The sequence below is a fragment of the Dermacentor variabilis genome, chromosome 4, assembly GCF_050947875.1.
Source record: "Dermacentor variabilis isolate Ectoservices chromosome 4, ASM5094787v1, whole genome shotgun sequence".
Taxonomy (NCBI): Eukaryota; Metazoa; Arthropoda; class Arachnida; order Ixodida; family Ixodidae; genus Dermacentor; species Dermacentor variabilis.
In genome coordinates, this window is record NC_134571.1 from 18,112,713 (window position 1) to 18,135,880 (window position 23,168).

The 23,168-nt window shown below is 49.4% G+C and overlaps 1 protein-coding gene across 2 annotated transcripts; it reads left to right on the top strand.

Annotated features, from left to right (window-relative positions):
- The first annotated feature begins 2,717 nt into the window (after positions 1–2,717).
- ovo (transcriptional regulator ovo) lies at positions 2,718–14,249 on the top strand. 2 transcript variants are annotated; one of them, XM_075688234.1, is made up of 4 exons: positions 2,718–3,149; positions 10,362–11,088; positions 11,548–11,705; positions 12,046–14,249. In XM_075688234.1, the coding sequence occupies exons 1-4, from the start codon at positions 2,996–2,998 to the stop codon at positions 12,342–12,344; spliced, it is 1,338 nt and encodes a 445-aa protein (XP_075544349.1). In that variant the 5' UTR covers positions 2,718–2,995; the 3' UTR covers positions 12,345–14,249. The 2 variants fall into 2 exon arrangements, with proteins under 2 accessions (XP_075544349.1, XP_075544348.1); XM_075688233.1 differs by having other exon boundaries at positions 2,722–3,149; positions 10,362–11,205.
- The last annotated feature ends 8,919 nt before the right edge of the window (positions 14,250–23,168 follow it).

The following is a 23,168-nucleotide window of genomic DNA, read 5'->3' on the forward strand; positions in this document are numbered from 1 at the left end:
ACCAGAATAGAGCACAGTTCTAGCGGTAACGAAATCGCTAATCTCCTTCACAGCACTGACTGTTACACGGCGCGATGATAAAAGCGAGAACGCGGGCTCCTCCAAGCAAAAATTAACGCCTGGAGTACGCAATCGCGCCGTAGTTAGAAATCACAGAAATTAAATCCCAAATATACAGTGCCAGCGGCACAAAACTGGCTGAGGCTGGGAGGTCGCGCTTAGGGAAGGTTTCTTTGCGGCGTCCGATTGCGCTGTGGAGTGTAGTCAGTGTAGGTGTACTAATGCGATTAGCAAAGCCTATTTCCCCCACTACATATTGTAAATTGCGTGGTCCTAGATTGTTTTAACGTCAATCGCTATAACGTCGACAGCCATCATGAGATGGGTTCTGCCGCGATGTTCTTTCACTCCCGGCGAACAGGAATAAACGACGATGCACGTCACAATGCAGAGACGCCTACAGAGGCGACGGCCGCTATCCACAGCCAGTGCAGCGGCTACGGGCTGGGGCGGTCCGTTGCGCAACACACCGACGCGCTATCGCGCACACACAGAATTGAAGCCGCGCTTGAGGTTCAAGGCTGCACGTTCCTGTTTGGTGACTGCGGTATACGGAGAGTAAGATATAAAGGAAGCTCTGAAAGATGTTAGAGAGATACAGACAGCGAAAAGGTGCTTGAAGTATCCAAATAATGCTAACCACACTGATAGGACGAAGCCACCCTGGCAAGTCCACTCACTCTACTTCGAGCGTGTGAGAGTCTGAATAAACCGGAGGTTTTTACTGCGAAACTGTATATCGCTATAGAGTTCCGTGCATTTTTGTTCTCCGTGAACAAAAACTATCATCGTCAATGGCTCATACCGCTATAAGCATTCACACTCCCGTAAGCAAGCAAAAAAATGAAATTGCGCACAGCCCCGTAAGGCATAGGCTACAAGGACTCAGCAAAGTGAAGCGAACAGTGCCTAAATTCTTTCTAATCACGCATACAATATATAGAACAGCATGTCGAAAGCTGTCATCATCAATGGCTCATACCCCCGTAAGCAAGCAAAATATGCCGACTCATAGTACCATAAGATTCATGGCTACTCCCCCTGGTGGGTACCTGCCTTACAATGAAGGCAGCAACCTTTTTGGTTTTGACACTCGAGTCAGCCTTCCCTAGCTGGCATCGTCAAACTTGCGCAGCACAGGAATAAGAGAAAAATGAAGCGGACATCCTGGCATTGTTCACGCTCCATCTCACGACACTGTATGTAAACAGAGTCGAGTGAGTCGGCAGGTCAACGCACGAACGCTGGGCACGGTTCCTGCTGCCAAGTGCTTCTTTACGCTGGCGTCTGACGCGCCGCCGCGTCTGCCGATGTCAAGTGAAACGGCAGCTTGCCAGTGCGCACCGTACCATGCACTCTGCCAAGTCTCGGCGTATGCCAGCGCTCGGTCTAGGAGTGGCTTTATTAGCGGCCAGAGATTAGCCGGCGTACTAGACGAAAAAGAAGACATCGACTGCCAGGCCTTATTGCCAAGGTAAGGAAAGGGATGCGTAATTGGGGCAGCGTCCCGCATGGTTCGCCCCAGGAAGGAAGGAAAATGATAGGAGGGAGCATACCGCAACGCGATTGAAGCCAACCTGGTGGCCCAACACGTGATCGCATGTGTTCGCGGTTGGTTTTAGTGTTCCCGCTCTGCACGCAGAGCCACGGCAGGGCAGCTGAATAAGCGCACACCGAATAAAAATTACTGGCATAGCTACTGGGGACCAGATGTCTCAGCAAATCTCCATTCTTCCTCTGTGATCTCGACGCAAAAGGTCTCGTGGTGGGCCAACACTGTGGCTTCACAGAGCGATCGCTTGCCAATGCTGGCTGCGTGGCTATGCTCCTCCTATATTTTTCCTTCCTCCAAGGTTCGCGCCACGTCGTGGTTCGCACAGACACCAGCAGTTATTTGCGCGGGGGAACGCGGCCTCGTGTTTGCGTCACGTGGGTTCAGAAAGACGCACTACTGGGCAGTGCTTGGAGAAGATAGCAGAGGTGAACAGCATTTGAGCGATGGACGTTGTTTCCCTGGAAAGCGAGCTTCGCGCCTCTGCGGCGCTCGTCAACGTGACCACCTCCGCGTTTCCGTCCGACGTGCGTCATCAACGGTGATGAGCACCTCCCGACTTTGACAAATCTTAAGATGCCCCAGATACCAGTGAACGCGGAGAATCGGTAATGCGGGTGGAAGGGAATGCATCGTCCGTCTGCGAAGACCGCTTAAAAGAACGACGCCTTCACTGGCAGTTGCAGTAGAAAGACTCCTGAGTCCGTGAGAATTTGGTCGTCTGGATTCCGTTGGCACATAGGCCAAGTCTGGAGGACCTCCGAAAGAATCTCCCCCATCTTTCGTTCAGCCCGGAAAGAAGGGAAACGTGTCACTGACCGACTAGTGACAAGCTACACAAAAAGAGCACATGCGCAAAGTTTGCCCCCACCCCTTTCTCTCTCTCTCTCCCTCCCTTTCCTCCTCGATCTTTCTGTTGTGCCGGTATGAACAGCCATTAGGAAGCGAAGAAGGGTCTCCTGCGCCAGTCGTCCACCCCTTCGCCCTTTCTCTCCGCTGCTGAGCATTTTTCTCTCCCTCCAACGGCGGTGCCGGAAAAAAAAAAGTTGCCCTCGGCGGCGGGGCAAGTGGGCAAGTGCCTACAGACACCTCCTCACCCGCTCGCTCACCCTCGCCACCCGGGCCGTGACGTAGCTGCCGCTTTCGCTTACCTTGCTAGCCGACTCCAGTAGCCCACATTCGCAGAGAGTGGTTGGACGTTGTAGGTTCCAGCCGTGTGTCCGTTTGCCCCCTCCGTGCGCACTTGGCGTAGTCTGGCCGCGGAACTACATAGAGCAGCGCCGTACTAGTGCGTTACGTTGCTGCACTTCGCGCTGGGATTTTACGCACGCTCTGCGCTTTTCTACGACAAACCTGGATTACTAACCAACAGCGGCGTTCAGCATGCCCAAAGTATTCTTGGTGCGAAAGCCTCGGAGCCACCGGCGGCGCGCATTGTCGACTTCATCTACGGTGACACCCCCGCCGAGCCCACAGGAACCGACGCAGTCACGGACCACCTCGACATGTCCGCCGTACCAAGGGAACCTCGTCATCGGTGAGTGTTTGCACTAATTTCAAACGATCGCAATCTCCGGACTTGGCGATTAGCACGTTTGGCGGAAGCTACCAAAGACCACAAACGTGGTCTAGCTAGCAGTGCTCTGCCACACTTTATGCATCTGCACGCATCTGCATAAAGGATAACTAAGCATACTAAAGACTCTGGGTGATTGCGCAGCGTAATGCAAATTCACCCACGTCTGTTTGGGATTCCTTCCTTCGTCTGCTGTTGGAAGACGAGCCATCCAGCGGAAAGAGTGGCTTTTGTTTCTAGAGCGCGTTCCTCGTAATCGGCGATTTCGCTGGAATGCAAAGTGGTCGCTCGTGAAGTACCGGCATCGCAAAAAATTACGCGGTCGCGCTGCCACTGTGTTCCACATTTAGGTGATGTTCTTCGTAGGAGCGCGTGGAATAGACGATGCGCTGGCGGACCGCCGGCGTAGCCCGGAAACAAGAATCCTTTGGGTGCGTCGCGCGGCGGATAGGAGAAGCGGACCGGCGTAGATAGGACCTTGAGGACCGCGCGCCGCGTTTTCCTTGAACTAGGAAGCGAGCTGCCCTTGCCCTTGGTGCCGCCGGCGCGGCACCGGAAAAACACGCGGCGGTAAACACGTGACGCAACCGCGATGCCCGGGCACTTCTCTTTACCGAGTGCTGTTGCGTGTGTAAGTAGACTGGGGCAATCACGTAGTCTCGGAATCAAACGCGTGGCAAGGCCCTATCTTCGCCAACGGTCGAGGCGCGTGTCATCGTGCAGCAGCAGCTATCGTACTGATTCGCCCTCCCCCATTTCTTCTAACGGTTCTTGGCCCGCATCTGGTGTTTCTTCGCTGGGCGCGCACCAGATGTCCGTGCGTCTTGCGAAACCGCTGTCCGTTACGAGCTCCGCTATACATATGTACGAGAGGGTCAGTTTCCTCCGTGTGGTTGTGCCCGCTTACCACCGGTTGCGTCTTCGCGCCGTGCATGCTAACGACTCACGTGGGGGAGGCATTGGTGAAGCGGTCCGCAGCGAATCTGTTTCTGAGAGGAGGATCCGTTTTCCTGAAATTAATGTTGTGGACCGCTCGTAGTGGGTGACGGCGTACTGACGGGTAAACATTCCCAAGCTTTTGGGTGAGAAGTTTCGCGCGCGCAATAGTACTACTTTATCAGCCGAACCGTTTCTTTAGCGCCTTGCTCGCCGTTGGTGTACTTTAAACGCGGCGGCGTGTTTTTGTAGTCGGCAAAAAAAGCGCCTCCGGTTGGGTTGTTCGCTAAAACGGTTCCTGCCATGTCCTCGTTCGCATCCGCTTCGCACGCGCGTGTAGAATCGTTTCATCAGTTCACAGCAAGGGGAGTGAGGTGTAAGGAGGTGGAAGAAATCGGTTGCGACACTGGCAGAGCCGTGGCAGGCAATCTGTCTGCCCCGGGCAGCCAAGAAAGCACGCTGCGTCGCGTCCAAGTACGGGCGTTTGATTCGCGAGCTCCGCGCACCTACACGCGGCCAACGGGTCATGTATGGATATCGGCGGCGGGGCGCGGAAAAGAAAGCGCCGTCGTCCACTATGCTCGGCTGCTGCGGCAAACCGGTTGGCGCTGGCGCAACGCAAAACGGCTTGCCCGGCCCTTTCGCCGCCGGAGGAAGGTGAAAGTGTAGCCGTTCATTGCCAAGGCCGGACTCACTCTCACCGACCGTTCACTCGGCGCGCGCTCTTGCGAGGCATTCCGAGTGGGAGGGGAACCTGTCTGCATTCGAGCGGCGTGACAGGTTGCGTTTGTCGCGCCGCTCGGCGCAGTTTCCGTTACTTTTTTGTCGTTGCGCTGGGGAAGGAGGAGCACTGACGTAAGATGCGCTAACGACTTTCTCCTCTCGTGTAGGTCCTTCCTCTCCTAGGGCCTCTTGTTCTCGATGCGCGACACAAAGGGAATGGTCGTTATGGCCGAGAGACCGAAACCCCGGCGGGGCCAAAGTTGTATAATTGCGGATCCGCGCGGCGGGACCGTATACTAAATTTGAAACTGGAAGCAGCCATGGGTCGGTCGTTCGCTGCGTGGCTTGTAAACTTGAACTTATGGTACGTCGTTGCTGCACTGGTCGAAAGTTCCTATATTCGCCCGGCTGTGCAGGTGCAAGTAGTGTGGCGCAAGCGCGTAGTCTAAAATATCGCTATTTCGCTATCACGTAATTATCTTTTTACAGAGGTGCCTAAGTATCTTCCAGTCAAAATGTCATAGTGGCAACGTGTGGTTGAGTGTATTCGATGATCGAATACAAGACCTGATAGTATTGTACGCGAAAGGCAGACAGAACACTAACTAGCAACTTTTCAACAGGTTCCTCTGCTACATGCGCGGAAGTACCGTGAAGTTCGTGACGTCACACCGACTTCATCACTCCGTCTACTCGTGCGCGGAGCTGACATTACGTAGGAGTAATCAAAATGTCACATATGGCATGACAGATGTTTGTCGTTGGTGTGCAAATATCGCAAGAAACTAGAAATTGGAGACGTGGTGGCCTAGACGGGGCCGGAAGGAGCTGCGCCAGTGGCGGCACCTCGCGGTGGTTTGATCAACCACAGCCGGATATAAAAATGGCGGTGTTGCACGACTACTCAGTTCGATGAATGCGTGTACAAAAATCCCTGATTATGATGAAGCTGCTAACAAGTCTTCGCGAGCCTAAGTGAGAAAACGGTCGGTTGGGACATTGTAAAAGAAACTGCATGCTTGTGGAAACGTTACAAGATGGTTCAAACAGTCAGCGTGATGGTTCACAACACTTGGTTACGGTAAAGTAACTTAGCTATGAACATAGTTGATGGATGCAATTTCATCACGTCTTTCTTTCTTCTTTGGCTATGACATTTTAAATATGAAAGCAACATTTTTGATTGCTCACAAACAGACCGTGGTTCAACAACGCCGAAGGTTTATTTTATTGCACAAATACGAAAAATGGGGTTACCAAATGACCACTAAGCATGGTGTTAATGCACAACCACGAAAGTAAACCCCAACTAAATAGCTTACCAGCTTAGCTTAGACCCCCCCCCCCCCTCCGAAGAAAGAAAAAAAACGGTGATTTCTATATAGTTCGTGGAATTTAGGGGGCCTTCGAGGCCTTGAAAGTTACATTTTTGCATTCTAGGTTTCTTGTTTAAGTCAGCCGCTAGAGCACTGTGAAAGAATTCATTTGATTACCAAAATACTGTTCGTGCGCTGTGGAAGCAAAGAAAGCATTGCCTTGACTTGTTTTTCACTGCGAAGACCGACGTCCGGCTATCTTTAGTTTATATGATAACACGGACAGCCGTACAGAGTCTTGTTCCAGGAAGAGGTCAGTGTTCTGGAACAGATAACAATCGCTCCGCAGGCGCGTGTAACATACGGTTTTTCTTATCAAATATACAAGGTCACTGCTGCTTGCTCGCGAATTCCGTTGAGCCGACGTGAACAGTCGCCCCAATCTGTTTTTTTTTTCTTTCCGTAATCTGGTCAACCGCGTAAACGAGAAATGGTAAGATAGAGATGCCATTGTGGAGCTCTGCTAGACTACAGGCGGAGTACCAGCAGTGGGTGAAGTACTAACCGGCATGACGTCTTCGACTGTTCATTTAATGGGTTGAGGGAAGAACCTACAACCTTGAAACCCTAGGAAATATGCTGACAAATCTGCGATATTAAATAATTTACTATAATAGCTTTTCTATGAACCAGTTTGTTTCAAAGGAGGTGTACGGGTCGTGACGTCATGACTCAGTAGATGATCGCGTGGGAGCAGGACATCGCGACGTCCGCTCGGTCTTCTGCTGTGCTGCTGCTCACAGCGCGGCCCGATGTTAGAAGCGTAACAGACAAGCGAGTGTACGATGTCATGCTCCCACGTGACCAGCTACTGAGCCATGACGTCACGACACGTACACTTCCTGTTAAACGGAACAAACTGGTCCGTTGAACATTTATTAGAGTAAATTATTTAGGTCGTTCCGAGGCCTGCCAGAATTTGTTTCTTGTGTTTTGAGGCCCAAGAGCTTCATTAACACAAAAGAAAGACTGAGAAGCCATAAAATTTATGTCAGTTACCCTTTAACATAACATAGAGTTTACAAAGTGAAACTGTAAAAGAGGGAAGAGTGATATCAAGAAAGAAATGCTCTACGGAGGTTCAAAAGGGTATGTGCACAAATGTTCAGCCTAGGGTATACTCCACGAAGACGAAGTCTTAGAAGGCACTTTAACCAAGGTGAGCTGCGCGCAGTATGCAAAAATAACTGCATAGACAATTACCCATATTTTGTTACCTCGATTTGATTACGAAGCCATAAAACGGGACGCTTGAATTAGTCACCTTTTCTGTGTAACGTTTTCACATTCAGCACATTTCATTCCAATCAGTCAAGCAGTTTCAGGTGAAAGCATTCCTCCATTTCACGTGTGTTTGAATGGGCAAATCATTGTTGGTCCGGAGAAAGCTTGAGTTTCTTTAAGCTTAATCTTCCTCTTAGGCAAAGCGACCTCTACTAGAACGCATTTGTTTCTCTTATTCTTTAATCCCGCAGTTTGCTGCACGTTTGGCTGATTGGCCCGGCCAGGTTGACCATTTATTTCCACAAACCATTCTGGCACATCCTCACTCTTTGCTGCTTGCGCAAAGGAACAAGACAGGCTATTTTTCAAGTTATGCTTGCAGATTACACTTGTGCTAGGGCCACAGAATGGGCATTAAATATACGACGCCTAAGAAGCGCGATGCTCTCTGGCCAAAACGTTGGTGCCCTGTGCTGGTCGAATCCACCACACATTGACGCATTTAGCCAGCGTACACAGGGAACCACGAGCGAAAGTGACTCGAGCTCTTGTTGCCGAGGCGAAACTCCCCGTGTGTATATACGGGCTTGAAATCACAAAGCCTTCCTTTGCGTACAAAGTCGACATTACTCTCGACCCTGACCTCTGCGGCTCGGTTTTCTCGTCAGTCGGGCAAGGGAACCTTACCTTCCTTTTTTACCTGACCGAAGGAAGGGTGGCGTGAAAGTGGCTGAGCAGCTCCGCGATACCCATCTTCGAGGCCCGACCCCCGAAAAAGGCCACCGTATCGAGCCCACCCTGGGCGCGCTCGGTAACTTACTGACCCACAGGAACGACAACAACAGCGGCGACGGCACGCGCAGATGTCCGACCAACCGGTCAGCCCTTGAAATGCACCAGGAAGCAATTTGCTGAGGCGGGCACGCGCTCTCCGCGAGACGACCCCAGCTGCCCGCGCGCGTTACACCGCTGCGCTCCCCCACTGTTTCGAGAGGCACTGCCTGTGCCACCGTGGCCACGCAGTGTCGTTCTACAGCTGCCCGCCACCGAAGCAGCGGGCCGGCCTTGCCTCGTTCGCGGAAGGAGAGCGCCGCTTCGCGCTCTCCTTCCTCTCCAGGTGGAAGAAGGGTGGGCTGGAATGCCCCTCGGCCGGAACGCGCGGGTGTGAGCAGCGGTTGAGGAAGGAAGCCCGCTGCTTGTTCGCTTTGGCCAAGCGGGTTACGATGCAGCACCCCCGGCGCTTCGCTTCTTCCGCCAGATCCTCCTCCCTTTTCTTGCTCTTGGATGCTCATTTCACTCTCGGCGTGGCCGCCTGCCTTCAATGGGGCGTTGGTTCTCTTTACATTTTCTTTCTTTCCCTGCTCTTTATTGCCAGGTGCGCCGCCGCGCTTATTGGCACCCTCGTTAACAACTTGCATCGTTTTCTTTTTATTTATTTTTTCCTTAGTTTTCGCCACCTAAACATTCTGTCTCACCTCTGCTGTGGAGATCGGTCGTGGATCGACCGTCATCCCTTGAGCGCTACGGCTGAGGCGTCTGTGATTTACGACTCGTGCCCGTCGCGTTAAGATTCCCGATAGATAATTATACTCTGCCCTTTAATTTTAACGTGTCATTTATTTTTCCTATTTAACGCATAATCTTCTTTTTTTTTTTTTCTATACGGGTTGCTCTCGTCACGCACCAAAAGATTTGCCTCTCCCGGTTCGTAGCCTGCTGTTTTCGGGAGAGACAGAGTGTGCCGCCTAGTCAGCGACATCTTAACAGCGTGGCGCAGTTTTCGAGCTCGGGCCTTGCTGCGTTTCCCTAAAGCTGTGCCAAAAGAAAGTAAACCGGTTAGCTTCTCTTTCGGCAACTATACAGAGGTGTGCTGTACGCGAGCCGGCAAGAACCGTTCTTGAGAAGCTTCGGGTTGGTACCGTTGTCCTTTATTTAATGACTTGCGGGGCTCGCTCGCGGGAGTACTGTGGCACTCGTCTGCGCCCCTCCGTACCGCTCTCGTCTGCTGTTCGCAGCCTTGTTGTCTCCATCGTGCGCGGGGATCTCCAAGAAACGGGCAGCGGGCACAAAAAGAAAAGGAACGGCCGGTGTGTCGCTTCCCTGGCGACGGAGCCGGTCCGGGGCTGCCCCCCCTCGCCCTGTTCAGCTCACTTTCTTTAAGGGGAAAACAGCCAGACCGTTGAGTGCTTTCCTTGCTGCCTGCTTTCTTGGCTGTTGTCCACGCGCGCGTCGTCGCCCCGCTCGACGTATCCGGATTTTTTGCATTTTTTCCAGTCGAAGGCGCCGGTGCATCGTTGAGCGCGTTCCGCGAACGGTCTCTGGCGCGCGCTTCGGGACCACGGGGTGTTTGCCACGCGATGCTTTTGTTTGCGTTCAATGGCCGCCAGGCTCTGACCCCCTCCCTCGTAGTGCGGTTCCACGTATGGGCTGTCCCATTAACAAAAAGCTTTCTTTGCCAGCGCGCAGTCGCGTTCGTGCCGATGCCCCTGGCTTCTCGTGGCCCATTCTTGGAAGCGGAAATACCTTCCTCAATATCGCCTGCATTTCCCGTCGTTGTTTATAAACGTCAGCGACGAAATCCGCGGGAGTCTGGCACCCACGAGCGATGCCAAGATTGGGTGCTGCTCCGCTTTGTAATTCGTCCTATAACCGCACTTTCCGGACAGAATTCCGCATGGAATGGATGTGCAAAACCCTTATGTTTACGATGGAATATTTTCGTACTAAAATCTGCGAGGTACGCCTTCTCATCAACTTTGCACTGGAGTGAACCGTGAATAAGAGCCGTAGGTATCACGCAAGAGAGTAAATTAACGCCGGTTCACCAATCGTGCACATTTGCTGTCTGTCTTCCCATGCAGTGTTTGCGCTGTGCCAGTGTGCTCACGTGATCTTCCTATTCTCTTTCGCGCAGATTTGGGATCGCCAGCCTCCAGCTGCGGGCAGCGGAGCAGTCCTCCTATGAGTCACCGCAGCAGTCCGCCTGTGTCTCCGCCGACGCCCCCATCGTCGAGCGAAGGCGACAAGGGCTGCCAGCAGAGCAGTGATGAACCGTACCTGTCTTCGGAGGACTCCTCCTCGGAGGTGTCCTCCACGTCCATCGCGTACGCAAACTTCCTGAGTAGAATGGCCATCCCGCGAGCCCATCCTACGTCGCACTCCGTGCCGCTGCAGCAGGACCCGCGGCCCATGGCCCCGTGCCCTTTGCGTGTTCCTGTGATCCAGTCGCCCATCTCCCGCTACCCGTCTGCTCGGCCGCTGATCGCGCCTACGTCCATGGACATGCCACTGGACGCCCGCATCAATGTGCCTGCCGCCTCGCCCGAGGCGCACCCCCACTACCTGCCACCCACGTCTCCCGTGGAGCTGACGCGGCGCCCCATGGAAGTCATGTCTGCAGCCGTTTCCGAGAAGGCAGTGTCCGATGACGAGGCTTCCCCTAGGCCTGCCGCTCAGCTGACGGCCAGGCTAGGCCTTCTGCAACAGCGGCTAGGCCTGAACGGGGACTTGCCCCTCGAGTTCGTCAATGGCGGCCACGGCATCAAAAACCCGCTCATCAACAAGACCGGCCGACGGAACAGCGGCCAGCAACCATCATCGGCTGTCGAGTCGCACGACTCGAGCAGCAACCAGAGCTCTGGGTCAGTGGAGCCTCTCAGTCCTCCTCAGAGGCCGCTGCAGCCGCCTGTGCCGCCACCACCGCAGCAGCGGCCGGTGCAGCAGCATCAGCAGCCAGCAGCGAGGCCTCAGATCAGCAAGTTAGTTGCGTTGTTGGTTGTGCTTTGTGCCACTCTCACGCGGCGGGCGCGCTAGCATTGTTCAAGCGACCTGCGATCTGTAGCACTCCTTAACGAAACATCCAAGCTGAGCTATAACCATTATGCGACGCATTAATGGTTTGCACGTGTCCGGCGATTTGGCCTTAATTGTAGAGCCTAATGGCGTGTGAGAAACTTTCGGGCGGTCCGTGTGACAGTGGCACTAGTGAACTACTTTGTTGCAGCAGTGTCAGCTTTTGCGTGCTTCGCGAAAGGCGGGCTTAAGCAGGCGTAACGTAGCTCGAGCTACATCTAAAGATCGTTGCTTCCTTTCTTTCGTAGGTTTTCATGCGGAGAGTGTGGCAAGACTTTCGGCCTGCAGCGGCTTCTTAATCGCCACATGAAGTGCCACAGCGACTTCAAGCGCTACCTGTGCACCTTCTGCGGCAAAGGATTCAACGACACCTTCGACCTCAAGCGCCACACAAGAACGCACACCGGTAAGAACTCGACTGCCATCTCTGGGCTAGCTTGGTCTTACTTACAATGTCGCGTGGAATTATTATTACAAGCACTGGGCGTTGCCTTATACCTCAGGCTTAGCGCTGTTTCCTTCTCCAGATATTAATGGGCTTATAACTGCCTATGGAAAAACCTTGACTGTGGGGAGCAGCAAATTGCGCGACTTATAGTCTTGACTAACCGTGTAACGCTGTAGCATGATTGGGGGGGGGGGGGGGAGGGGTCTAATACAGAAACCATCTAGTGCAGTAGAACTATCTGTGGAGTGCTTTGCTAGGCTCCCCATCGCTAAACAACTTGCCTGTTTTTTTGCCACAGGTGTCCGCCCGTACAAGTGTGGCATGTGCGACAAATCGTTCACACAGCGCTGCTCGCTCGAGTCGCACACGCTCAAGGTGCACGGCATCCAGCACCAGTACGCCTACAAGGAGCGCCGGGCTAAAGTCTACGTCTGCGAGGAGTGCGGCCACACGACGAACGAGCCCGAAGTGCACTTCCTGCACCTCAGGGATCGCCACCCTCTGAGTCCGGCTCTGCACAAGTTCTACGACAAGAGGCACTTCAAGTTCTCCGACGGCACTTTCCCCATGAACATACTGCGCGTGCCTCTGGCCTAAACTACCGTGGCGGTGAACGCGTTCAACGCCCCTTGCAAGGCGTCAGCCACATGGAGCGCATTTGGCGATAGCGGAGCACCTTCTGGTGCGCATTTTAAAGGGACGCTGAAGGGTAACCTTTACAAGTCAGTGTATACCGCTAAATGGGTCCCCCAAAACTATATTAATTAATTTCCCATGACATTCTCGAATATTTCATTTTATTGCGAAAAGAAAGCTGACTTGTTGCTTGAGCCAAGGCTTATTTCTTTAAATTTTTATTATTGCAGTGAAATTGCCTGCAATGATAGTATAAACATAACAAGAACATCAAAGCCAAGTAGTTAAGCAGGTACGGATAGCCTAGTTGCTAATCCATGGTTTAGTTGTGCAGCACACGTGAAAAAAAAAAGGTAACCACGTTCAGAGAAACATGAATCCTCGTACTTATGTTTGTGTGAACGCGTGTTTTCAAGTGCACTGCTTACCAAATCATATCTAAACAAGAATTAACCAGAAAAGAAAGAACTAGGCATAAAACTGACGCACAAAAGCCCCGGAGGAACACATGCATTCAAAACGCATGCGTTTTCGGCCGCGGCGGCCGCATTTTGCTGAGGCCGGAACGCCAACACCCTCGCGCAGTTACGTTCAGGTCCCTAAATAAGAAGTCTCACGTCCAGCATGTTCCCTATAGGCAAGGCACCTCAGAATTTTGAAAGATTTTTTTTAAAGGGACGCTAGAGGGCAACAGCAAATTAGTACATTATTCCTTCAAATGTATTTGCGTTCATCCGATGGAAAGAATATATGCCGAACTTTTTTTTTATTATTATTCTACGCCGTGACCTCGGCGCCTGCACAACAGTGTGACGCCACATATTTTCGCGTTACCTTATCTGGGAATTTAGCCGCAACAAGATTTCTCAAAGGTGTCTGTTACCGCAGACCTTTCTAGAACTCGATGCAATGATCGTTTACCAAGATCAGACGCTGTCAAAGCCCATGAAGTCGGAGCGAGCTTGCGCACGAGCTTCCGTGATGCTGTTGCCACCCTGTTTTCTGACTTTGCAGGCCAGCTTATCTCGTAATGAGAACTACCATTTACCTGTGCGTAAACTAAATTTGCGAACACAGCTTCATCTTATGTGAACGCTTCGACACCAACGCGGCTAATGCGTCGCGCAAACGGGACGCGCTGATACGTTGCATGTGGCTGTCGCGTAGGGCTACTTATGACTGTGATATCTGCACCTCACTTTTGTAAATACACAGCCTTTCGGGGCCTCGTCATTAATTTATGTTCCACCACTCATTCCCTCGCAATGTCTTTCCGTCATTTTTTTCTTCGCATCAAGTCGATCCCTTATTGCCATGTGATCCGTGCCCTTCGTCTTTGGCGCACGTTTTCTTGTCCAGAAGACATGCCTCGGACGTTGAGGTGCAGTACAAACTTGTTTCTGTGGATGTCTTGTTGTTCATTGTAAATAAGCTGTTCAGTCACTAGCCTCCCGTTTGTTCTCGTAAGCACAAAGTTCTGTGCAGAGTGCCCTTCCTCGTTCAATCAACTGGGGGCCATATTTTGTGAGGATTAATTCCGAGAATATGTCTCAGCCTGTGTGTGCACTGAAATTGCCGCACTGAAAAGTCCATTTATCGTCCCAAGAACAGAAAATGAGAATCCCTATAAAGTACTGCCCTAGAGTACCCGACCGCCTCGATGTTTTTAAAATGTAAAAGCTGTTTGGAGCCCCAAGGAAAGCAATAAACAGAATTCAGTGTTTTTGGATTCAATTTTTACGTCCTACAACCACTCCAACCAAATTATCTTGTTCATGTTATTCATAAAACGGCAGTAGTCATACATCGTCTTCCCATGGTCGTAGACGTACATTGTTCATGTTCAATAAACTGTCATAAACTGGTTCACTGCCTGGAGTGCATTATTTGCTGCGTTCGCAGAGACGACAGCTTCAGAAATAGCTGGCTTTAGCCTGTTTTAGCCCCATGGGTGCCAGCCTGGTATTACATTTACAACAGTATTTTGAATAAAATTGCATTCGTTTTAAGCAGAGCTTCAGGATGAAACAAAAGTGTACTTAGGTTCGTGAGGGTCTGCTGTCTTCCCTTACTAATTTTAGGTCACTGGTGATGCCAGTCACCGAACTAGGTCGTGCAGTGTGCTGCAAACGCACCTGAAAGCTTTAATTGTAGCTGGAAATGTTAGCCTGGTAGCAAGACTCGTATAATGCCACAACACAGGCCAAACATGCCTTAAATTGTACATGAACACAGACAAAATACGAAAACATGCTCAAGTAAGCAATTGTTTACATAGGACTTTCTCCGTCATATTCTGAATGCACTCTGACGTAAGTCAGTTTCCAGCTTTTAATAAGCTTTTACAGCGGAGCTGTATATGGCCGGGGTACCATAGAATTTTCGTGTCCGCACACAAGAACTATCATCGCCAATGGCTCATACCCCCGTGAGCATGCGAAAAATGCAATGGCTCATAGAGGCTACAAGCACTCGGCAAAGTGGAGCGAACAGTGCTTATATCTGTGCTATACGGGCACTTGCGAACTTCTTTAAGGGAGCACGAGACTTCCTTAGGGAGTCCGACGTCAAGTAAGTTATGTCACACGTCCAATAACGAGTTTTTAACAGAAGCCGCCAGAGGCGCATTCAGCGGTGTTTGGTTTTTGTAAAAGTACAGAAATGTAACCTCTAATTACGCTCGTACCTATGGTAACTAAAGCTTCTTGCATAAAAAAAAAATATTCGATATATTTGACGCGAAAAACACAATAAAGATTGACGTGCGCTCGCTAAACATAGCAGTGCTGATAGCGATGCTAGCCACTCTGTACTTGGCATGTGTTTTCCTTTGCAGCGTGGCGAGTAGCCTCTGCGACCCGAACTGCTGCAAACTATCCTCAAAGCGCGACATTGAGCGCGACTGGACGCTCGAGGCACTTTGCGTGTATTCGCGAGCTTCTTTCAAGTTCGGAAATACTTTTAATAGCACGTATTGAGCAACAGAAAGCTGTATCAGGAGTTTTCATGTCGCTCTACAATTTTCTCATCGACATTTTTCATCCAATGATAATATTTGAAAAGTTCATTAATTAATCAAGCCTAATTATCTAGTTAGGCGGAATGGAAAAAATCATTTGGGTATCTCCAAGCGGAAGCAAACAACCTTACATTTGTTCCGTGCAGCTACGTGACATTTGCATATTTTAAACTCTGAATAAATTTAGCTGGGACGCCCTGTATATACAGGTGCACTGTATATACGGTGCACTCCTAGTTTATCAACATTCGTAGTTGGCAGCGGATGCGCCCATCAAAGGACTCAAGGCAGAACAGTACCTCTCAACAAATGTCGAAGAGGTATCGAACAAATCGTACGGAAGCCCGCCATACTTCGACATCAACATGGAACTCTTTGCGTGCCTCGTTAACAATTGCGCCATGAAATACTTCACACAGAGGGCAACACATTTTACTCGCGTACATCGTTCTTACAGTGAACACAGAGCGTCCGCTTTACATGCACTTCCTCTTCCTTCTTTCTTTTTTATTTCCCCGTTTCCCCCCCTTTACGGTAGCCGAATATGAACGACCTCGGTTTACCTCTCTGCCTTTCCTTCTCACCTCTCTCGAACTCTTTTTTTTTTTTTTGGGAAATTGAACCCAAGAAATTCATCACTTTTATTTCTTTTGCCGAGTGGCCATGGAAGAGAAGCACGGAATTTTCGGCTCTAATGTGCACTGGCACCTGTCCGCCCGTCTTTCCCGAGTAACAGAATCGTCACTGGAGATCGCGTATTGTCATCTTTTCGCACGAATAATTGCAAGCTTTGATTTATACGCTGTTATCGCTCCTCATTATTATGCTGCTCCTCTATTTGAACCACCGGCGCCAACACGCACCAGTTTGCGTAATCATCACGTGAACTCTCACTATGCCGCTCTCTCTGAATCAGCCATGCAGTCTTCAACAGGTTGCGCCACTCTGATTTCTTTTCATTTTCGTCACTTCCTCACACACAAAAGCTCTGTTCTCGCTAGGAAGGACGAATTAGTTATAGATGTCTAATCTTCCAATGTAGCTCGACTTAATGTTTTCCTTTAGTGACCCTTTCAGTACGCTGGGTTTCACACAATGCTTTTTCTTACCGATTCCGTTGGTAACGATTGGCTTTTGCGCCTCTAAATTATTTTTGTGCGCGCAATTACGGAAACCATCGGTAATCGCGTTGTTCGTTCAATGCGTTATATTTGCCCGGAACAGAAGAATGCAATAATAAATCATTTGAAGCTATGATTCTTCGTACAGCCAAGAACAGTTATGACGAACACAGGTGAATTGTGCTTAAGGTTGGACAAAGGGCAACTTGAACGGGGGCGCGCTGTCGCCCCATTACCCTTAAGTTAATTTCCCTAAAATTCAGACCGATCCGGCAAGTCACAATTTCAGGACCCGCTCGTGTACAGCGGAAATTGTATCAGGTATACCGATTCGGAGGATGTGTTTAAGACAGGAGGGGCCTGTGTGGTTCTTTTTTTAGCTGCGCACGAGATTTCGTTCGGAGATTTCCGACATCCGCAAGCGCGGTTGTTTACGACAGCTTGTCATGACCTAACCAAGATAGCGGACCACTGGTTACGATTGTAGATAAGGCGTCGGCGTGCTGACTAGTGCCACCTAAACCCACCATACCTTCAAAAAATGGTCTCCTCTAGTTTAAACAGTGCTAGTAGCCGATGCACAGTTGTATGTGACCGACGTTTACGTGAACCCGATAAAGTCGGGTCAAGCCGGCTTGTCGGGCACAAATCGAATCAAGAGGTCCTTGTAAAACGCAAGTCGGTCGCGCCGAGCTAGCGTCAAGGCCAGTTCGGTCAACCAAGGGTGGGTCGACTCGCCGAACCCGCTCGGCAAGACGCATGCAAGGGCGGTCGGCTTCGGCTGGGTCCTCGTGACTCGACCCGCTCGCCTCAAGTTCGTGTAAGCAAAAGTGTGGCAGAGCCTGCTTACAGAATTTCGTACATCGTCTATTGTGACCGAATGTTGGAAGAATTAAGTGAGCAATCGCCCACGTTCTCGCTTGCGCCACGTGTGAATATCCCGAGCTGAGTTGCTCATAAAGCACGGCGGGATCATAAGTAAATCTCCACTTGGACACGTCGACGAGCAATGCGGAAAGCCAATTCGAGTAGGGTGAGCCCTTCATCATCGTGATGACCCCCTAGGAGACATGGCGCTACCGCACGTTGGTGGGCTTGTTGGTTCGGATGCATGATTGAAATGAAAGTGTGCAGCGCGACTAAAAGAAGTCGGCAAAAGACGCACAGGCAGCGCTGTGCCGTTGTCTTCTTTCGGTCTGCGGGTCGCGCTGCACAGTCTTATCTTGTGTCCCTGGGTGTATGAATGAATGTCTTCATTTCCCATAAAACGAGTACTATGGTGGGGTTCCGGGTAAAAAGTTGCGTGCAGGCAACTTGACCAGCGCAAAAACCCATGAGAGGCAACAGGAGACAGCAGGCGCTCACATAAGAATACACAAGAGGGTAGACACCAACTTACAAAAATGTAGGTATACAATAGGGAATGCATTTTAATAATTACAAAACGAAGTAGTTTGTGTGCACAAGGAAAACAATAAATTTAAGAGACGAGCATGATATATTAGTTTAAAACAATTTTAGGAGAAACAAAAAAAACTAACAAAAAGAAAACTAGACATAGCACTACGTTCAGTACACTACATATTCAAAAGAAAAAGAAGTCCTACACAGCCTAGCGTGTGCACAAACGCAAATAAACAAAAACGAAATGACTCTGACTAGAAGTAGTTTTGCAAGTTCCGTAGGGCCAGGACATCTATTTTTTGTAAGGCGAGGTTGTTTAGTAAACTCGGAAGTGTATGTCGAAGAATTTACTGACCGTAATTCGTTCTTGAATGCGGAATGTTCCATTGTTCAGGGGTCCTTGTGTCATAGGCTGCAACATGTTTACGTAGACGAGCTCTATTTCGGAGACAATTAACTGCATACTTGAGTTCCTTGCGATACGTCAGTGCCAGACGGCGCTGAAAGAGATTCTGAATTCTAAGTAGATTAAGTGGTTTAAACAGTGGCTAAGTAGGGGCATCGTAAGGCTTATTACATATCAAGCGTATTATTTTTTTTCTGCAAGATAGAGAGAGTGTATATTAGTTTTGGAGGTTGTGCCCGATACTGGACAGCAGTAATTTAAATGACTTATGAACAAAGCACTGTAAATTAGTATTTTTATGTTGCGTGGAAGGTATTGAAGGCAGTACACTGCGCCAACAGCTTGGGACAGTTTTCGAGCCAGGAAATCGTAATGGGTGTTTCACGTCATATGGTCATCGAAGAAGACACCAAGCGTTTCTATTGTTGTTACAATTTCAATTTGGGAGCTCCCTATGAGCAAATCTGTTTCTAGGGTAACTTTCTTATTTTTAACTTGAAAGAACACTGCTTTAGTTTTGCTAGCATTAATTTGAAGGCCGTTTTCAACAGACCATTCGTATACTTTCCTTAAAACGAGGTTTGCTGTCGCTATGAGGCTATGTGCATCCTTCGATTTAAATAGTAAAGTTGTGTCGTCAGTGTATCTAACATATTTTGTGTTAGAATCGACATTAACTAAGTCATTTACGCAGAAATTAAGCAAAAAGGGTCCCAAGACCCTGTGGAACGCCAGTCATGACTGGCCTGATATGTGATACAGCATCGATTTGAACTTGCTGTTTTCTGTGCTTCAAGTACGCGATGTGATTAAGTCAAAAGCTATGCCCCGTATACCACAATAGGTTAATTTTTGCAACAGCATAGCATGATTTATACTGTCAAATGGCTTACTGTAATCTATAAGTACTCCTAGGGTTAAAAAAACGTTCTTCCAGGTTATTAAGAATGAATTCTTACTGTTCAGGAAGGGCAATTACCGCAGATAAATGTTTGCGGAAGGCATACTGGCAACTAGAAATTAGTATTTTTTTTCGGTAAATGCTGTTATACGAGAGGCAATAATTGTTTCTAATCCTTTGGAAAAGATAGATAGTAATATCGAAATTGGCATATAATTACCCATTTATGTCTTATCTCCTTTTTTAAATATTGCAAGTACCTTGGCAACCTGCATTTTACACGGGAACACACCAGAAGAAAGACAGAGATGGTAAATATACGTTAACACTGGAGCTGTAATATAAATAGTATACTTCACTGGTCTGACTTGTAAATTATGAATATCGCATATGGTGCTATTTCTCAATCCACGAAAAATGGTGGCTACTTCAGACACAATAGCAGGGCTCAAGAAAATACGAGTCCGAACACCTTGTCAGGCGTTGACAGGCGTTCATGTTCACAGGTGGGTTGTTGATTTGAGTAGAATATTCATTGAAAGCATCTGCCAGGCATTCACCTCGTATTTCATTTCCGTCATGTACGATGTATTCTATCGCGCGATCTTTCGGTGAACGGTTGAGTATCGAATTCAATTTGTTCCATATCTTTTTGCTGTCATTTTCACAAGACTGAAAATAATTGTCATTGTAACATGTTTTCGCTTTCGGTAACTCATAATTTAGCTTGTTACAGAATTTCTTAAAAATTTGGAAGTCAGCTATGTCGCGCGCGATTTATTAAATTTCTCATAGAATTGATTTTTCCGTTGAATATGATTATAAAGTTAATTTGTTATCCATGGTTTTCGAATTTTGGCTGACCGTTTCTTTCGTAGCGGCAAGGAAAATTTCTATGGCAGGAGGCACAAAACTTGTCAAGAAAGATATTATACGCCGCCTCAGGTAGACATCGTACCAGTTAATAAGACCCAGTTCATTCTCCCGTGAAAACTGTATTTGAATCTAACCTACCCGCCGTGGTTGCTCAGTGGCTATGGTGTTGGGCTGCTGAGCACGAGGTCGCGGGATCGAATCCCGGCCACGGCGGCCGCATTTCGATGGGGGCGAAATGCGAAAACACCCGTGTGCTTAGATTTAGGTGCACGTTAAAGAACCCCCGGTGGTCAAAATTTCCGGAGTCCTCCACTACGGCGTGCCTCATAATCAGAAAGTGGTTTTGGCACGTAAAACCCCAAATATTATTATTATTATTTGAATCTAAGGGATCTATAACAAAACTATTCCAATCTGTTTTTATTCGAGTCTCCTGACGTTGAACTTATGTAACCACCGACGCAACCATCGGGTGGTAACCCGCAGCGTTGTTTGAAGCGCCCAATTAAACGCGGTCCATGTTTATAGGAGGACACTTATTTTGCTTTCAGAGGAAATAGCATTGTCTACATTGAGCAGTCTTTCTTATCTAATTGGCTGACGCGAGGCCAGGAGCACGCTCAAGTGGAGAGGGTTTCGATGAGGCCGAGCCAGCCCAGTGAAAGCAGATAACCGGATGAGACGGGTTGTGCCGGCGTCTGCGATTGGTCCATTTTCCCTTGCTTAGATTGCGGTGGCTGGTCGAAATGGCTGCGGCGTGCAACGGAAAGTTAAAAATGCCGCTAAAACGGATCTTTACCAAAGAAGAATTGGCAGAGCAATGCCGTACGTGTGCCGAAAGGGCTCGATAACGTTACACTGTCACGCAAAAATGTTTATTATACGCAAATAAATCCATGTATCCGGGCAGCTCCGACTTGCCAGTGCCAGAGCAATCGGCGGGTAGCCATATGTTATACCTTTAGAAACGGGGCACTGCCTGGCTATTCAGAAAAAAATTCAGTTTTGTTCGGCATATTAATGCGCCTTTAACGCGTACATGTCACTTTGACGCGGTGAGTTTGTGTGGTGTTATCACGTCGCGTTACAGACAGGGCGAAGTGAGCGCAGCCCAAGAACGCTTGACCAATAGCAGATGGCTAATGTCGAAAGAATCAGAAAAAATTATGTTTAGTTTGGTATAATCACGCATAATCAGTGCGCACATATCATATCATTTCGCCGTTTTAGTGACGCCGCGTGACACACAGGCGAAGTGGGGGTGGTCCGAAAATTCTTCGACCAATCGTGGAGGGCTGATTACAGAATTGGAATAGAAAAGTTTGGAATAGTTTTACGTCATAGCGCCATTCCATTCAAAAGGTTGTCACGCGTTTACCGAAGAAACCGCTGCGAGTATATGGATGCTTTCCATGATAACCTATCAAATGCACCCCAAAGTATTCTTTAAAGATGGGTCGAGGGCCGGTAAAACTGCATCGAGTACACTGTAAACACAAATTAGCCCATATATGGGCGTTTAACCAGCTGGCGTGCCCTTTTTCCTTCCAAGCTCAAGATAAGTACTCCTACGACAAGAAGTAAAATAAGCTAAATCCATTATTTCATCCCCGACCTCATAGCGGAACTAAAAGAGACATTGCGGCAGTAAAATGGGGTTTCCGAAAAACAACATCGGCGTAGGATAGATGGGGAGTGTTGAAGTGCGCCCATCTCTGACACGAGCCGAACAGCGGAAAGAATAACTCGATCAGCCACCTGTCATGACCAACAAACATGGCTGTCAGCCCGAGCGACAAGTTCAGAAGAATTATATTTCTGCAGACAGATTTGAAATACCCCGCGCAATGTTTCTTTGCGCTGTTTTTCTGTTCGGAGTGTATAGCCGCGCCTTGGCGTTGCAGAGGATGCCGAAGGCCGGAACTATACGCGCGGAGGAGCTCAGGTCTTCGGCGCGCGCGCAAGCTACAGAAGCTAACGCTGGTTATTTACTGTAGAAGCGGCGCCGCACACGCTGCTGATAAGAGATGTTCATATATTATCTGTTTAAGAAACTCTTTAGTTAGCGTACACTGCTTGGCCGCAGCAGGTGTTCTCCTGGGTTCAGATTACCGGATACGCTGTCGCCCGGCTCCCGGCGGCCGGAGCGGGTGAGCACCGGTGGCGCCGGTACCTTGACAGTGCAGAAAACGATGCGGTTGCCGTGACGGGACATATCAGTATACGCGATAGCGTTGACGGCGATATATAGGTGTTACGGGCACGTCGGTCGGTGACTGTGTTCTTTGCTGAGGCTGCCACTATACGCCCCCCGTGCAATATATATAGCCGGTCTAACATGGGACATATATAGAGATGTATAGGCACGAGAATACACGTCCTCAATGTATGAATAAATTAATAAAGAACGGAACGAACGAAGGAAGTAAGGAACCAACGTACAAACGTTTTACAGCGGCACTATTAAGGCCTATTTCTCCCAGGATCGTGTTCGCGTCTAGACACAAAATCCCGAAGATATGTAGTGCAATGCCGTGCCGACCCGCGGCAGAGGTGAAGCAGTCGTTACGTAGGCCGATCCCGAAGGTATCCCAGTGCCTTGCCGCCTCGCGGTGGAGGTGAACCAGGCGTTACGCCCTTCCGATACGTGGGCCGGTACCGAAGATGGTGCAATACCGGGCCGACCCACGGCGGAGGTGCATTTCGCCATTAAGGGGCCCACATACACAGCTTCGCTGGTCACCCTTCCTCACAGAGTGGAAGGGCACTGAGTTTTTTTACATCTTTGAGTGGGGCCCTCTCGCGTGTGACGTCATAGGGAGGACTACGCTGCCGCGCTGTAAAGGCAACTTGGCGCTGTCCGCCGGCTTGCTGTGTTTGAGTGTTTGAAATGCGAGTCTGCAGGTTTGTAGAACAGTACATACAAGGAATGTTCCAGGTCATATTTCCTGCGAAATCGAGCAGAGTCGCCGCCGTCACCACGCTTAGTGTCAATTGCTCCTGACGTCCTCTGCTATAGGCATCAGTATGTACACGCACGTGTGCGGCGTTGGTTACT